This window comes from Barbus barbus (assembly GCF_936440315.1).
Source record: "Barbus barbus genome assembly, chromosome: 18".
Taxonomy (NCBI): Eukaryota; Metazoa; Chordata; class Actinopteri; order Cypriniformes; family Cyprinidae; genus Barbus; species Barbus barbus.
Window position 1 is genome coordinate 23,335,342 of NC_136746.1, and position 18,624 is coordinate 23,353,965.

The window sequence follows — 18,624 nt, forward strand, 5'->3', positions numbered from 1 at the left end:
CGAGAAGATGAAGAGCTATCCGTGTAAGCAGATATCTGACTTTAGCTGACTTAACACTGCGAGGTAGAGCCGGGAAGAGGAGTACATTAGTTACACGGCGCTGTAGTGTGTCTTCACAGCTTTGTTATTTGAGACAATAAACCAAACCCAATTGCAGCGAGTACATTCTGTGACTACGCTTCGATAAATTAAGTTTCAGAGTTGCCTAATTTAAAGAACTTGGTGTGCTCATTATATTTGGATGCGTACTATACCTGTAGACGCCTCGAAAGGTCAGATGAATCGAGAAAGCAATACTACGCAGATTGGCGGTTATCCTCAAACCGTTCAGAGTTCAGTAAATGTTTAGTGAGCTTTCAGCGAGCGTAGAGCACTTAGCTTCTCTAATTGGAACGGTATTTCAACGGCTTGCATCAGTTAAATAAAACCACTGGGAATATATTTCAATCTACCACCTATGGGTCTAACCTCAAAGACGGAGGTGCTCGCAGGATATGGAGGAAAACAAACCTCAGAATGCAACAAATATCAAACGAAACACCCTTTGGCCATGCCAGCTTCATTGTGTCTCCATGGATGCTGGTGTAAATTGCCGTCTATGCATGAACCTTGACGGGACCTACCCTCATCACAGAGGAGACCCTGCCTTCCGTAGGGGCAAAGACACGCCGCTTCGAGCCGCGTCTGGGGAACGCAGGTGGCGCCGCGCGCACACGGGTTTCGCTCGCAGGCGGTGAACTGGCACAGCTTACCAGAGTAGAGCGAAGGACATGCGCAGAACCAGCTCTCTGCGTCGCTGCACACAAGGAACCAAAAAACAGAGAGATCATTAGTACACCAATGAAATGTACCCGTACTGCATCATTACCTTCAGTGGAGTTTGCGTAGAAAGCATAAATTGGGAAGGGGCATTGGGGGGTTGAAGGTGTCAAAAAAGCAGAGGGGAATACAAATGAGAATACAGTGCTGAAGTGATGGAAGTCGTACATCACCAGCCTGAACTCTAGACCACCCTTGTCATACAGACCAACATGAACTGATCTTGCAGTGCAAGACTAAGTAAAAGTGCATTTTTTGTTCTTCTGCTAAGTAAAAACATTCTAAACAAAGAAATTAAGAGCAGAATTAAGATATGAATGTACAGTTGTATAAGATGAAGACTCGAAGTCAGTGATCTCGAACAGGAGTTTTCAAATCCCTAAATTTCGAGAAGAAAATAAATACAAAAATAAATGCATAAAAATCTGTAAAAACAAAAAAATTAGCAATGATAAAATTTGAATGTATAATACAAAAAATATTAATGTACAGAATTTGGGATAAATACCATTTCATTCTGCTTTCTAAACAATGGTCAAAAATAGTGAGATTAATCACAAAAGTTTTTACTTACAGATAAGATGCAAAAAGACAAGTGTCATTTCAATAGAAAGTAATTATTTTCCAGATAAAAATGGCAAACATTTTTTTACTGGCCATGAAACTCTTTGCAAAAACAGGCAGTTATTACTACTACAGTGACTAAACATATTTACAGTGTTTTTAATTTGTCATTTACCGTACTTTACTTACAAGAAAAGAACAACAAACAGATTCATTGATTTATCTTTTTTTTTTTGTCCTAAATATGTTGAGATTCTTGTCCTGTCCATGTTTTTGGCAAACGGAGCAGGCCATCGTGGTCACACATACTCAGTTTGCAGAATGTATGTGGTGCATATTTTTTTCCCACACCCATGTTAACAGATTAGCAGGGCTATTCAATTAGTTTCATTTGGGGGCCGGATATCGAACTGAAAATTTGAAGGGGGCCAAGGGGGTGGGACCATCCCAATCTCTTTCTGACCTATAAAACCTATAAAATTAGACCTATAAATTTATGTAGAAAAACCCTTGTTGGCAATCACAGAGGTCAGACCTAGTCAGCCACCAGGTTTGCACACATCTCAGGAGGGATTTTGTCTTTGCAGATCCTCTCCAAGTCATTAAGGTTTTGAGGCTGACGTTTGGTTTTTGAGCTGAACATTCAGCTCCCTCCACAGATTTTCTATGGGATTAAGGTCTGGAGACTGGCTAGGCCACTCCAGGACCTTAATGTGCTTCTTCTGGAGCCACTCCTTTGTTGCCTTGGCCATGTTTTGGGTCATTGTCATGCTGGAAGACCCATCCACGACCCATTTTCAATGCCCTGGCCCTGACGGTACATGGTCCCGTCTATCGTCCCTTTGATGCGATGCAGTTGTCCTGTCCCCTTAGCAGGAAAACACCCCCAAAGCATAATGTTTCCACCTCCATGTTTGAAGGTGGGGATGGTGTTCTTGGGGTCATAGGCAGCATTCCTCCTCCTCCAAACACGGCAAGTTGAGTTGATGCCAAAGAGCTGGATTTTGGTCTCATCTGACCACAACATTTTCACCCAGTTCTCCTCTGAATCATTGGCAAACTTCAGACAGGCCTGTACATGTGCTTTCTTGAGCAGGGGGACATTGCGGGCTCTGCAGGATTTCAGTCCTTCACGGCATAGTGTTACCAATTGCTTGGTGACTATGGTCTTAGCTGCCTTGAGATCATTGACAAGATCCTCCCGTGTAGTTCTGAGCGGATTCCTCACTGTTCTCATAATCAATGAAACTCCACGAGGTGATATCTTGCACGGAGCCCCAGTCCGAGGGAGATTGACTGTTATTTTGTGTTTCTTCCAATTACGAATAATCGCACCAATTGTTGTCACCTTTTCACCAAGCTGCTTGGCGATGGTCTTGTAGCCCATTCCAGCCTTGTGTAGGTCTACAATCTTGTTCCTGTCCCCAATCTCAGCTCTTTACCTGTATAAAAGACATATGGGAGCCAGAAATCTTGCTGATTGATAGGGGATCAAATACGTTTTTGACTCATTAAAATGCAAATCAATTTATAACTTTTTTTAAATGCGTTTTTCTGGATTTTTTTGTTTTTATTCTGTCTCTCACTATTCAAATAAACCTACCATTGAAATTATAGACTGATCATTTCTTTGTCAGTGGGCAAACATACAAAATCAGCAGGGGATCAAATTATTTTTCCCCCCTCTGTATATTATATACATATATTTATAGCTTTATACACTACTGTTCAAAAGTTTGTGGACAGTAGGATTTTTCTTTTAACAAAACAAGGACGCATTTAATTGATCAAAAGTGACAGTGAAGACATTTACATTGTTACAAAAGCTTTCAATTTCAAATAAATGCTGATTTTTCTATTCATCATAGAATCCTGAAAAATTTTATCACAATGTCCCCAAAAATATTAAGCAGCACAATCATTTTCAACATTGGTGTGCAAGAAAGAATTCTTCTTATTATAAAATACCTGCAAATTAGAATGATTTCTGAAGGATCGTGTGACACTGAAGACTGAAGTAATGATGCTGAAAATTCTGCTTGGCCATCACATGAATAAATATCATTTTAAAATATGCTATAAAAGAAAACTGTTATTTTTGCAGTTTTAGTGAGAATAAAAAACAGAATATTAAACAAATCAATAAATACAAAACAAAAACATTAAAATCTCACTGACCCAAACACCTTTGAAAGAGGTGTACATGAAAATATTTTGCTGCCTTTATATTTATGATTAACAAATAGGTTAATCATATTTGCAGGTTTGTGGCATTGAAACAACAACAATCATGGTCTTTTATTTTTAACATGGAATGGATTGCCCATGTTTTGAGATCACATGACCAGTCATGTCATGCTGTTACTAAAAACAACATGTTAACTTCACATAGCGCTTTCAGACAGTGCTCCAGGCGATTTACTCAGGATAAACATCTATACAAAATACCATACAGTGTACACATTATGCAGACACAACATTATACTTGGTGAAATGGCCATTTTAGGAAAGTTATAATATGAGGCAGGGAAATGACTACAATAAAAAAAGGGAAAATATATCCAAGACCACTGGGACGAAGAAGACTCACCATAGATAAACAAAAACATATTGAGTGCACCTTTAAAAATCCTAGGCTCATTTAAATAAGAGCATAACTGAGCCTGAAGGCCATCTGCAAATGTAGACTCACATTCTGCTGATGTTGATCTAGCCTCACTGTAAGCAAATGATTAGAAATGCTCGAGCTAACGGTTGACAGCCGAGGTGCAATTCCGCAAACGGAACTTTTATAATTCCAGGCTTTATCCCCAAGCGAGAGGTAGAGGGTGGGCCAGCATGATAAGCAATATTCAGACAAGAACTTCATAAGCTGGCGGAAGACGCAGGCGGTTTTCAAAGGTATAATATCAGATACAGGAAGGCATTGGAGGAGTTTCAAATCTATAAATTAATAATGTGTTTTGAGCTGCAGCACATCTGAAATGAAATATTTACATTCTGTCACTGGGATTTCGAACCAGTGCAAGTGACTGATACATACAAACACACACACACACACACACACACACACACACACAAAATACAGAATATTTCTAAAACCTGGGCATGAAAAGATTTGAATGAGGACTCTGTATGCAAGGAGAATTTGAAACCGTTCACATTTTCAAATAAAATCAATGGTCCACATGCAAATGTTACAAAAATAATTGCACTTATGCAAACAAAACTGGATAGGACAACAAGCAGCCTTCCCACTCTGTAAGACACTAATCAAGTGACCTTGTTTGTACACAAGCACTCTTTGCACCGTACCTAGGGAACGACAGCGGACGGTTTGTCACTGCCTTTCAGGACAGCAGGGGGTAATGCCGCGGCAGACTGCGAGATTATTGCCCCGCATTATGTAGAACATGCAAACACATCTGTTTCTGTGACTGATTGCCCTTCACCAGCCATGCGAGCTCAAACTGACGCAGGGAACATTCAGGTGTCTGCTGCATATGGCGAGCTCTGTACGCAGCCAACTGTGTATGATCACAGGAGATGTGTTTACCACTCTTCAAAGAGAGCCTTGACATTGCAGTGACATATTCTGTATTTTGATCATGACCCTTTTATTTTAAAAAGAAAAAAGGAAATAGACTCAATATCAAAGTTGGAGTTTTGTGGCTTTAAGCTTATTGACTCCAAAGCCATCTACAGTATATATAATAAATAAATAAAACTAATGCATATATATATGTTTACATATTTAAAGATCCTTTCCCTTATGGAAGAATGTACATATATATTACTTGTTTACACACACACACACACACACACACACACACACACACACACACACGCACACCATTCCAATGTTTGGGTTCGGTAAGATTTTTTTGTGTTTTTGAGAGAAGTCTCTTATGCTCACCAGGTCTGCATTTATTTGATCAGAAATACAGTACATACAGCGATAGTGTGAAATATTATTACGGTTTAATATAACTGCTTTCTATTGTAATATGTTTTAAAATGCTATTTATTTATGTTATGCATAGCTGAATTTTCAGCAGTCATTACTCCAGTCTTCAGAGTCACATGATCCTTCAGAAATCCTTCTAATATGCTGATCTGGAGCTGAATAAACTTTTCATATTAATATCAAATGACAAAAATGCTTCATATTGTTTTGTGGAAACTGTGATATATATTTTTCAGGATTCTTGAATGAATAGAAAGTGCAAAAGAACAACATTTATTTGAAATATAAATCTTTAGTACCATCTATTATAAAATACTTTACTGCCACTTTTAATTATTTTGTCAATGCTCTTTGATTAATTTTCCCCCCAAAAAGGTATGGTATACTCAATTTGCCAAAATGAGCATCTCGTTCTTGACTCATTTTATTGGATTTCCAAACATTATATAAAAAAAAATAATTGGATTACAAATGCAATTAGATGTTAATTAGACAACACTCATTGCATTGCAACATTATGAGGTCACTGGACACACATTTGACACTGGTATCATTCTTGGTCAAGCTCTTGGAAACATACTGTTGCTAATACGGTTCACAGAGGTCATCCTGCGTTCAATTATATAAAGATCCTGATTTAAATGAACTCGATGACCGTGGGGTATTATGCAACACAGTCAAGAGACTGAAACCAAGAACATTTGTCTGTGTTTGGCCAGAATGGAGGTGAATCAGAGGTCACTGCTACAAAGATTTGGGAAAAAAAAAAAAACACAGAAACTTTTCTTTGTAATCTATGAGATGTTCTGAAAACCTGGCGACAGACGTCTCCACTAAATTGAGTCAAATGCCTTCCTGACGCACACCTCTCCCAGCAGATATAATGAGCTGCCATCACCACTGACCATTTCGCCTGCAAAAGTCAGCTTCTGAAAGCAAACGTGTATGAATAATTTAACAAGGAAAGGATTCTGTCTGTTTAAATAAGGTTGCATCAAGAGAATAAGATAAGCAGACAAAAACAGTCTCTGACTTCTGACTTGCTTTTCTATAGCTACCGCACAGACTGTAAACATCATAAAATATCTTACAGGTATCAATAAAATAGATAAATCTTCATTCTGTTTAATAACGTCATCTGATAGGATTAATAAAGCAATGTAGACCCAGATAAGTTAACAATACTGACCAAAGGCAGCATTTAAAATTCAAAGATCTCATCTGTAAACGCGACATGAGGCCACGGCTCACCAGAGACCCAAAATGGAGAGTCTGGTCCTCCAAACGTGCTGGATTGCCTGTTTAGTGGGCCAAGCACTCGATTATACACTTGGGCGGGCGTGACACATTCAGTAAAAGAGTTTAGTGCTCAGCTCGACAGCGAGGTGAATGATGTCGCTTTACGGGAATGAAATGAATGGCTGATGTACAGCTGTTCGCTCCTGCCCTCCGCATGCTCCAGCCGTTACCCGGTGGAGGTGGGCAGAATCTGTCTCAAAGTCAAAGGATTACAACCGTTAAGGCCATGAATCACTGTCAGAACTCAACGCTAGTAAAGGGACTTAAAACAGGAAGCCAAGTACTTTGAATGCTCACATCATGTCCAAATCCACAGCCATATATGCACTTTTGGAAACTTTCAAAAGAAAATGGATGAGGAGACCTGAGGTAAAATACCATTTTGGGAGATGAAAATAGAGAGAGAAATGACTAAGCAGAAGCAAAAGGCAAGGAAAGAGGGAATATGTTTGAGAACCATCTGTTGAGAAAAACTAGCCTGCTAACGTCAGCTGCTGGCTTGGAGAAAAGGCCCATTTTTTGTGGCAACATGCTCTATCTGCTCTTCTCGTCTAACTGGGATTACCATTAGGACATCTTCCAGGGCTATTATCTGCCTCACATGAGTGCAGCTAGTTTTACGCTTTTAAAGTAAATACGGTCTGTTATTTCTTTCTCGATGCAAAGGCTAAGTACTCTGCACATGACATCACAAAAGAAAATAATAGCTGCTGCCTTTCAGGCAAAAAATGAATGATTACATACAAGATATCTAACCAGCGTATCAAAAGAATCCCATGTGATGAAAGAGAATACTCTGGTGATTTGTTTACAGGAAACCGCTCTGTGGGGGAGAAGATAAAAGAAAGGATGGTCATCCCCACAGAAAAAGACCACTCAAACACAAACCAAATGTCTTCTCAACTTCACAATGGCTCATCTCATAAAGGTCAGTGAAGGGGGTAATGCACCAGGTTGGTTCTTGAGATATAAAAAAAAAAAAAAAAAAAAAATTTCACAGCGCTTGGGCAAAACGGACTTCTCAGAGATGGGGTTAGAACCAGAAATACAGATGCCACCATGTACGAGACTTTACGTTTAAAATGGAATACCTAAATAAAAACAACAACAACAACAACAACAACAATAATAAAACATTTAAAAGTATATTAAATAATTCTATAATTTAAAGGGATAGTTCACCCAAAAATAAAAACTCTGTCATTAATTACTCACCTTCAACCTTGTTCATGTTCGGAACACAGATATTTTTGATGAAATCCGAGAGCTCTCTGACCCTGCATAGACAGCACGGGTCCTACCACGGTCAAGGCACAGTAATGTAGTAAGGTAATTCTTAAAATAGTCATGGGACATCAGTGGTTCAACCTTAATTTTGTGACGCTACGAGAACACTTTTTCTGCGCAAGAAAAAGAAGAACACTTTATTCAACAATTTCTTCTCTCCTGGGACAGACTGCCACCATTAATGAGAGTACAGAGAGTAATAATTTATTGTCATTCAATTATAAAAATTATAATTTATTATTATTATTATTATTGTGTACATTGTTAATATATTGTTAATATAATTTATTATTAATAATTATTGTTGCTAATATAAACAGACACAAAATTTAGTAATTATTCAATTCAATTCAAATGATGATTGGTCAGATTTGTAAAATACATTTAAAAAGTTTTAAATTCATTAAAGAAATTTGAAGTAATTACAATAATAAAGCAAGCAACGTGTCAGGTGTTACATATTACATATCAACTTATGAAGAGTTGATATGAAGAGAAAAGCCAGATCATACAGTATTAATAGGTCTTCTGTTATTCCATACAAATTCCATTATTATTATTATTATCATCCAATTACACAAATTATAATTTCATCATTATTGTGTACATCAATTATTGGGCTTATTTATCAAATAAACAACAAATCAACAGGACAAAAGTTTGGAACATTTGAAAAATTATTCAATTCAGTTCAATTAATGATTGGTCAGATTAGTTAATTAACAAAAGTTTGGAAAATTGAAGTAATTATTACAGGGAAAAAAAGCAGGTGTCAGGCACATATTGCATTTAAAATTATGAACCAAAAGCAAGATCGCTGTCACAAATCCGGTCCGTGGTCTTCCATTCCACCAGAAGTCGCCTTCTGATTATATTGACTCTCACACTACACAGACTTCCACATGTCACCACAGACTACATTTCCCATGCTCCATTTCACTGATTATGTTTACACCTGCAGCCAATTACACACACTATAAAAATCAGTCTCAAACAACCATTCAACGCTGAGTCTTGTCTGTGTTTATCTCTCTCCTAGCGATATCGATTTTACAGAGCCATTCCATGTTTCCTGAGTTTAGTTATAGTCAGTCATGTTTTTTTTTTACCTGTTTAACCTGTGTCTTGATTCTAGCCTGGTTTACCTCATCCTGTCTGATCTCTGCCTGCCTTGATGCTTATAGCCTGTCTTGGATATACCCTTTTCCTTATTGTTTCAGACTGTGTTTGCACCTCGCCTGGACTATTTCCCATTTGTGGATTCTCCGTTTGTCTTGCTTGTGCCATACCTGTTTGCTGGTGTTTTGACCCTGCCTGTTTCTGACCATGTCTGTTAATAAAAGCTTGCATATGGATCTGCACGCCTCTCGTTTCTTAATAATAATTTGTTACATTTATATAGCGCTTTTCTGGGTACTCAAAGCGTCTCTCCTCAACCACCACCAATGTGCAGCATCCCCCTGGATGATGCGACGGCAGCCATATTGCGCCAGAACGCCCACCACACACTAGCTTACTGGTGGAGAGGAGACAGAGTGATGAAGCCAATCAGTGTATGGGGATGATTAGGAGGCCATGATGGTCAGAGGCCAATGGGTAAATTTGGCCAGGATGCCGGGGTAAAACCCCTACTCTTTTTTTGAAGGACATCCTGGGATTATTAATATAAATTAGAGTCAAGACCCAAATACCTAGCTAACAAAATATGTTCTAAGAACATTTTTCTAACATTCCTATAAAGTTATATAGACATTATTACATATATATATATATGTAATAATCTATGTATATGTGTAGGGATAACAACCCACATTAACTTACAAATTATCTGCCATGTATGCTGCCAGCTGCTGATTTGAGATGCATTAAGAATAATTCGGAATTGGATCATGACTCGTGACGAGCCTAAAGATTTGCATCCAAACCATGCTTTTAACACAGAAAAATAAGTAAAAAACCTAATGTGTAATTATAAACCATTGGTTGTAGGCAACACAAAAACGCTGCCTGTGGTTTAACAAAAAGCACATTCACATATCACTCGCGTCCCTGCAATCAGGCCTCTGATTACAGCTATTTAAAACTCAAGTGAGCATCTTCATAGCATCCGCATATCATTGACAATATTTACAAACTCTGTGCCCTGGCAAAAGCACTAAATTTAGTACAAAATTGCTTGTATGCCAAATATTGAAAACTTGAGAGATGCTTGTGAAAGAATGCTGATTGATGAGCATGATGGCTTCACATACAGTAAAGAACTCCTCAGGTCACATGTTGTCTACAGCCCAGTGTGTCAACAAGAATGAACAAATCTTTTATTGAGACACAGCCAATTACAGTCATTCTCACCTACACACCGAAAACACTATTTGCAGAACGTAGCCTTTGAGACGGTTCTTTCTCCAAAACAAAAGGATGTGAAATCATACCTGATACAGGTTCCTCCATTGCGGCAGGGTTGGTGCTGGCAGACTGCAGCGTCACAGTTCTGAATGTTCTGGCCTCTGATTGCTTCCCCGACCACATACAGCTCTTTGGAGCCCATCTGCAGTTCACGTATGCAGCCGATGAAGCCAGAGACATTCCCACTGTTGTGGTGCAGCTCAGAGAGCGATGGAACACCACCAAGGAACGTGGGGCCAAACACCACCTGAGCATTGGGAGGAAGAAAGGTGACATATGTTAACAATAATGATGATTTTATCTTGTTAAATAGATTCATGTTGGAATATCCAGCACTTCAAGTGTACTATACTACCATTCAAAATTCTGGGGATGGTAAGATGTCTTTTTTAATCTTAATGTTTTTTTTTTTCCAGTTAAACAGTAACATTGTAAAATGTAATCATAAAATTAAAATAACTTTCCTATTAGAATACATTTTAAAATGTAATTTATTCCTGAATTTGCAGCAGCCATTACTCCAGTCATCAGTGTCACATGATCTTTCAGAAACCATTCTAATATGCTGATTTGCTGCTCAAGAAACATATTATAACCATTATTGAAAATTGTTGCTTAAATTTGTGGAGATTGTGACACTCTCACTTTTCAATCCATTTAATGCATCCTTCCTGAAAAGAGTGAGAGAGAGAAAAAAAAAAACCAAAGCTTGATTGGTAGTCTATGTTTTGGGATAGCAAAGTGTTAGATTTTGGTAAAAAAGCTTCATATTATAGGTTACAATACACTTATGTCATTACGGTATGCAATAACTGTTCTGAAGTCAATGGCTCTTAAACCCTGGAAATATAATTAGAGATAAAAGCAAAGTTTTTATCTTTGAAAGGATTTATGCGGAGCCACTACAGTAGCTTAAATGACCTTTTTCTGCAGTGTGCACATAGCAATCATTGTTCATTTAGGTCAAAAGCTAATTATTCTTTGAAAAAATACAGTTTATTGGTTTTGATCAAGATGAGATTAAACATCTTTCCAATTTACAATAACATATTAGTGAGTCTGCCTGATATATTTCTCAATCCTCTATTATGTTAGCTGGGCAACAAACTTTGAACAAACTTTCGAAAGAAGAAAAATCCTAAACAAAGACAAATCTTATTTCCTCAACCTTTTTCTTTCCCTAACTACCCAAAACACTCCAGCAACTGCCCAGTAACAATTCACAACCCCATAGCAAGCACATTTATATATATCAAAGTACACAAGGCATATATAATCTACCTTCAAACTTTCACACTGGGCTTTGTCATCTTCTTGTCCATTTGACAGATATTTCGATAAACAACTGCTTTCCATAAAGCCTCCAGTGATTTTTTATGCTTATTCAGATCTATAAATGGATTTGTGGGGCCATTATATTCTGATTAAATCTCTTATAGGCTGTTGAAAGTGTCTGATTATTGCAGCACAGCTCTCTCTGATGTTTTCATCAATTAGGACACAAAAATTAAGCAATTATTTAACTTGAATGATCAAATCTATTATTTTTGCAACCAAAAAATTTACACCAGCTCTCAAAAAGTCTGACTTGTCTTCTTTACAAAAACAATAGCATAATAACCTACCTGACTGCAAATATATATATTTTTTCCTTTCCATTAGTCAAATAGTGTGTGCATATGTGTGTGAGAATTTTTAATTCTTTTATACACATTATTGAAATTTTTTATAATTTTCTTTTAATTCTTGATTTTTATATATATAAAAAAAGATTTTTATTTTTGCAAAAAAAAAAAAAAAATTATATATATATTTTTTTAAATCCAAATTTGCTATTTATACCCTAATCTTTATCAAAAAAGGGGGTGAAAAAGGTCACAAAATGGTTCAAGTAAAGCAGAAGATTCATAGATAAAATATAGACTGTCACAGTCATTCAAATGACTGAATGTGCAGAAGCAGGTTTACCTCTGACACAGGCTCATCCATGTATTTCTGCTGCCGATTAGCAGTTCCATTAGCAACAGCTATCTCAATGATACAGAGCCGGCCATTGTCACGAGATGGCAATGCATATCTAAAAAGCAAGAGGGACAGAGAGAAGGGAATACAGATCAAGAATGAGAGAGTAAGACAGAAACACGGCATGGGAAGGAGGAAGGAAAATCTCATTAGATCATACAGCATTCACAATAAATCCATTTAAGCATGAAAACTACACAAATTGGTGAAGGGAGTTCTGGGTTACTACTAGGCCACTCCACGGAAGAAAAATCATCTAAAACTCCTATACAAGTAGGGAATATATTCAACTTCCGAGCTTGTGTTCCGTCTCCATCCTTTGCTATTCTGCTATTCCAGTAATATATTTTCTCAATCATCTCGAAAATGTCAAAAGACAACTCCTCCCTGCTCAGGGCTGAAAAACAATCAATTTCAGGAACCTAATGCAACAGTAAAAGCTGCTGAATGTTTCAGCAATCTCCCCCACGAAGCTTTCAACTGTGGCTTCGCCTATATCCTGACATGATCCAACAGTTATTCTGCAAAAACACATTAACATCTTCACAGAAAAATACATGTAATTGGCATCCATATGCTCAAGTCATAGATTTCCTCGCTGTCCAATCAGCTCTTTCAGGCACTTGAAAATCTCGAGACTTGCTTATTCGAGCACCAGCTTTTGATTTCAGCCCATGTTGGGTTCAGGGCAAGGAGGGGAGAAAAATCCCCTCTCCTTTAATGACCAGATGCGAGCAATCAGGGCGATTGCCCTCATGCTAATTTGAAACAGCCTTGCAGGACACCTCCCTGAAGACAATCAAAGCCCTACAACTTCAGGTAGCACTAATTACAACACTGGGGAAGTTATGAGAGTCGCTCTGCATACAGATTGACAAATTAATGCTCGATTGGGACCACGAGAAGGAAATTCAACATGACTGACAGCCCACCGCGGAACCAGTATTGCTGATGAGTCCTGAACATAAGGACACGAGGTGATTCGATTGTTTGCGGAGGCTCCTGCAATGACTTTAATATTCTGATATTAGTACAAGTAGCGTGATGTTATGAGGTACTAATTATTTTAATCATGGCTCGATAATCACTTTAGGTGCATTGGACAGCTGTTTGCATTTATAGAGACTTCTCATCAGGTTTAATGTGTCCTATATGATATGATGAATTCAGCGTTGGCAGGAAATGCAGGAGCATGCAGTAACATTTGACTATTTTAACACAAAAGATATTTAGAAAAATTAAAAAGTGTTATTACAGTTAACTATATTTAACCAAAACTGAAACTAAAACCATAAAAAAAAAAAAAAAAAAAAAAAAAAAAAAACACACAAAATAAAAATAATATATGAAAAAAATGATGTTAAAAAGGATTTAAATGTCACTTTATAAAGTGTGGCTGATGACACGATCTTAAATGGCTACATGCTACCAAATGGCAAAGACAGCTAATAGCTCTCAAGGCGCTTATTAAAAAAATCTAAAGGAACATCTAGTGCAGCGCTCCAGTGTCTGTGCTGTGTCTGAGCATGACTGTGATGATCTAACTGGGCGCTGGTGTCAATCTTTCTGATGAGCTCTTGTGGACACATGGATACAGTCCTGAGGAAACAGAGTCAGCACACTGGTCATTTACAGAGAGAGAAAGGGCACAATTCAGTTGCGCGAGAGTCTCAGTCAGATCTCATTATCTGTTGACTTTTATTTCTTAAAAAGCACAACGTACATACACCTCGATTCAAAAGTTTGGGGATGGTAGAATTTTTTTAATGTTTGTGGAAGAAGTGTTTTATGCTCACCAAGACCACATTTATTTGATAAGAAATACAGTAAAAATAGTAATATTTTGAAATAGTTTTACAATTTTAAATAGCTCTTTTCTAAGTTGATATATTTTAAAATGTAATTTATTTCTGTTATGACAAATTTGAATTTTCAGCAGCCATTACTCCAGTCTTCAGTGTCACATGATCCGTCATAAATCATTTTAAATTGCTGATTTGGTGTTTAAGAAAAATTTCTTAGTATCATCATTGTAGGAAACTGTTGTGCTGCTTAATATTTTATATATGAATATATTATATACTATTTGTGACCCTGGAGCACAAAACCAGTCTTAAGTCGCTGGGGTATATTTGTAGCAATAGTCAAAAATACATTGTATGGGTCAAAATGATTGATTTTTCTTTTATGCCAAAAATTATTAGGACATTAAGTAAAGATCATACTCCATGAAGATATTTTGTAAATTTCCTACTGTAAATATATCAAAACTTAATTTTTGTTTAGTAATATGCATTGCTAAGAACTTCATTTAGACAACTTTAAAGGTGATTTTCTCAATATTTAGATTTTTTTGCGCCCTCGGATTCCAGATTTTCAAATAGTTGTATCCCGACCAAATATTTTCCTATCATAACAAACCATACATAAACGGAAAGCTTATTTATTCAGCTTTCATGTGTTGTATAATTCTCAATTTCGCAAAACTGAACCTTATGACTGTTTTGTGGTCCAGTGTCACATTTATATATTATTAGTCCAAAAACTTACTGCATCCCCACACTGACTAGCAATAACAAGCAGCAAATCAACTATTATGATATGTTCCATCCAAACTTTCAGATTTTATTTAATGGGCTCTTTTTAAAAACCATGAACGATTCCTGAACTGATTCATTATAATTTGTATAAAAGGCAGTCAAAACTGAGAGGAAAAACAGTATTTCTAAGTCTACAGCATAATTCAACGTGTCACCCTTCCTGACACCAGCCACGTGTCAGGCATAAAAATATGCCTTACCAAAATTTGATAACCGCCCAAAAACCCCTTTTATTTTTGTTCATCATTTAGTTATTCTGTTAAATGACAAATAGTTGAATGCAATGATCTAATGTCTTAAGAAAATGTGCTTGAACTTGCCATCACAATGCTAGGCTGTTGTTCATGGTTGCCATGTTGTTGTCATGCAGTTGCTAAGATGGTTTTAGTCATATTGCCATTTGTTTGCTATGCTGTTATGGGTTGCTAGGCATTCCACCATCCATATACAGTATCTTGCTAAAAAGCCTTATTTAAAAAAAGATACGGTTCCTTTATATCATAGATTTATATTTTACTGGTAAAATATGTTTTACTGCTCAGAGGGTTTGTGGAGGTGATTCTGTGCAAATGTGCTCAGACCTGATGCAACATCATGACATCACACACACACTGCCGTTCGACAACTATGAAATCTAAAAGCTGAATATAATTGCAGTTCATGCCACAGTTCACTAGAATGAATGCTGGGAGACGCCGAGCACCACGGGGCCACTGTTGGTCCGGCTACAAAACATGTATAAAGCACTGGCAACAGATGGCAGTAAAACATCATGAAGCTGCAGTTCTGCAGTACAAACACACACACACACACACACACACACACACACACACACTGCTGATTCTTTATTGGTGGACATGGAAACAAAGGCAGAAATTAGAGAGGACTTTTACTTCATGCCACATCGTAAGTCCAACAGGAACAGCAATAATAACAAGAGGCGATATGACAGGTGATAATCGCACACAGAAACACCATCAACGCAATTCCCTGTTGGCCCACAGATAATATAGAGAAAAATATATGTTTATGCTAATTAAGGGTTGTTAAATAGATCTACAATTTCTGAATTCATTCATGCATCCACTTTGACCTGCTCTTTATCTGAATGAGAGCCATGATTGGCACCACTCATTGATCTTTTTTATCACATTGTCCACAACATGTCAATAGCTCCAACTGACTGTATCATCTTAAGCAACCTAAGATGAATGCACAACTGAAGAGCTTTGTTCCCACATACATGTTTTCTGAGAGGCGTGCAAACGCGTCAAAGGCTGGTGGCAGATAATGGCGCTTCCCTTGATCACCCCCACCGAGGGAGCCGATAAAGACAGACACAGCCCCTCATAGACTCGCTCAACCAGCTTCACTTTAAAGTTGCATTAAAGTGTCAAGCCATTTTTTGCATAACAAGCTCACTCGAATGGCTTCAGTTATTTTTGGGCAGTCTGTGTTCTTAGTCATGTCTCCAGCTGATCTTCCAGACCCAAATTACAGGCGTGCCCTACGGCTTTGAGACGCAGCTCCAGATGAGGTATTTTGAGAGTAGTCTGACTACTTCCCTGATTAAAAATAACAATGCTTACAGCCTGCCAGACACAAATATTACTCTCAGAAAGCTGGTATATTTTACAAGCATGTAAGGAAGTAAAATTCGAGGAGTAGCTATATTGAAAATATATGGCGATTACAGTGAGGCTCTTTTGAAGACTCCATGAAATTAAAAATTGCCAATCATTCCAATCCCAAATAGCCTACTGCGAAATGGACCTGCGAATGGTTATTTGGCCATATTAAGTAAGTAGATGAGATGCGGCCTTGGCAATAATCATGACATGCACTATGAAGCAGATAAGGACACATGTAAATTGCATGTATTTTCGTATTAAACATTGCAAAAGCTAGCGATATATATATATATATATATATATATATATATATATATATATATATATATATATATATATATATATATATATACATACATACATACACATATATATATATACATACATACATATATACTGTATGTGTATATGTATATATATATATATATATATATATATATATATATATATATATACATACACACACACACACACATACATACACTGTATATATTTATTTTATATACTATATATATGTATATATATATATAAAATATATTTTTTACATGGCAAAAGCTAGCGATATATATATATATATATATATATATATATATATATATATAAATAAATATATATATTTTTAATATATTAATTTAGCAAAGATGCATTTAATTGAAAGGAAGGTGACAGTATCATGGTTGCCACAAAAATATTAAGCAGCTAAACTGTTTTAACACTGATAATAAAAAAAAAAGTTTCTTAGGCACCAAATATTATAATGATTTCTCAAGGGTCATGTGACGGAATTAATTGCTGCTAAAAATTCAGATTTGCATTATAGGAATGAATTACATTTTAAAATATATAAAAAGTGATATTTAAAATTGCAATAATATTAAATATAAGATAAAGATAGATAAATAGATAGACAGACAGATAGATAGATAGATTTTCTATTTAAACACTTTTTCCTGCTTGTGTTTTTGACATATTTCATATTCAAAGTAATTTCATGGCCATAAATGTAGTAATATAAGCAATGTAAAAACCAAATTCAACAACTCAAGGACAGAATATACAGCACCAAAATGGGGTCTCAGCAGTTACTGGGAAATAAATAGGAAAGAAGCAAAAATATCTGCAGATCTAATGCATTGATCCACAAAGCAGCCACATTAAGAATGCTTCCTTTTTTCCAAACAAACCCAGCAGTAGTTCCCCAGAAATAAATGGCATACATTTAAATAATAATATGTGCTAGAGAATGGAAAGTTCATGTGTAATAAAGGACAGGATGCGATGCTGTGTAATGCAGCGTCTCACGCTTGTTGACCTTTGGCTTTGTGTGAACAGAAATGACTCACACACAGCAGACTTGGGTAAAAGCCAATCACAGCAGAAGCATCTGACAATATATGCAGACATAGATAGAAACACAAACACTCGCAACAAACTTACCGGGTAAACAATGTCACCACCACAAGCCTTTAACCTAATTTAACCTGTCTGCTGTGCAGACCAGTACTACATCACATTAAGCAAACTCAACATTGAAAAGCCTCCAGCAATACATATGCAAGACCAACAGACCATATTAGAAGGGTAACCTTACATGCAGTGTCGACTATGAACAGTATGCACTTAAAAAAGTCAACAGCAATGTATACTGCTTATTTGCTGTACATCCATCCGTAACAAGCCAAAAAAAAAGCAAATTAAACAAATGACAGAAACGAGGAGAGGAGGGCCGGACCACTTAGAAACAGCACCGTCAAACTGCGTTCACAAAGTATGAATTAATAAGATCAACGTATGAATAAAAGATCATTCTTCAAGTGAATTGAATACATCAAACATTCACAACAGAACATTATTCCCAGAAATGGGAGAGAGGGAGAATGAGGTGTAAGTTTCAGACTTCTTTAAAACTCAGAAGCGTGCTTTGATGTCTGAAATCTAGATCAGCAGTTTAGGAAGACTGATCAAAAAGTTTGGACTAAAGTATTCCTTCCATCGCTTCTTGAAGCGATGCAGCGGTGGAATGTTGCGC

At 36.8% G+C, this 18,624-nt stretch overlaps 1 protein-coding gene across 1 annotated transcript in view; it reads right to left on the reverse strand.

The window, feature by feature from the left end:
• Positions 1 to 14,919, reverse strand: part of LOC306884203 (protein eyes shut homolog) — a gene marked incomplete at its 5' end in the record, with an annotated part of 28,448 nt that extends 13,529 nt beyond the window's left edge. Inside the window, 5 exons of the mRNA XM_079439922.1 lie at positions 624 to 796; positions 10,369 to 10,589; positions 12,311 to 12,419; positions 13,910 to 13,963; positions 14,915 to 14,919. Coding sequence (XP_079296048.1) covers positions 624 to 796; positions 10,369 to 10,589; positions 12,311 to 12,419; positions 13,910 to 13,963; positions 14,915 to 14,919 — 562 coding nt within the window. The remainder of the gene's footprint in view (positions 1 to 623; positions 797 to 10,368; positions 10,590 to 12,310; positions 12,420 to 13,909; positions 13,964 to 14,914) is intronic.
• Between the last annotated feature and the right edge of the window lie 3,705 nt (positions 14,920 to 18,624).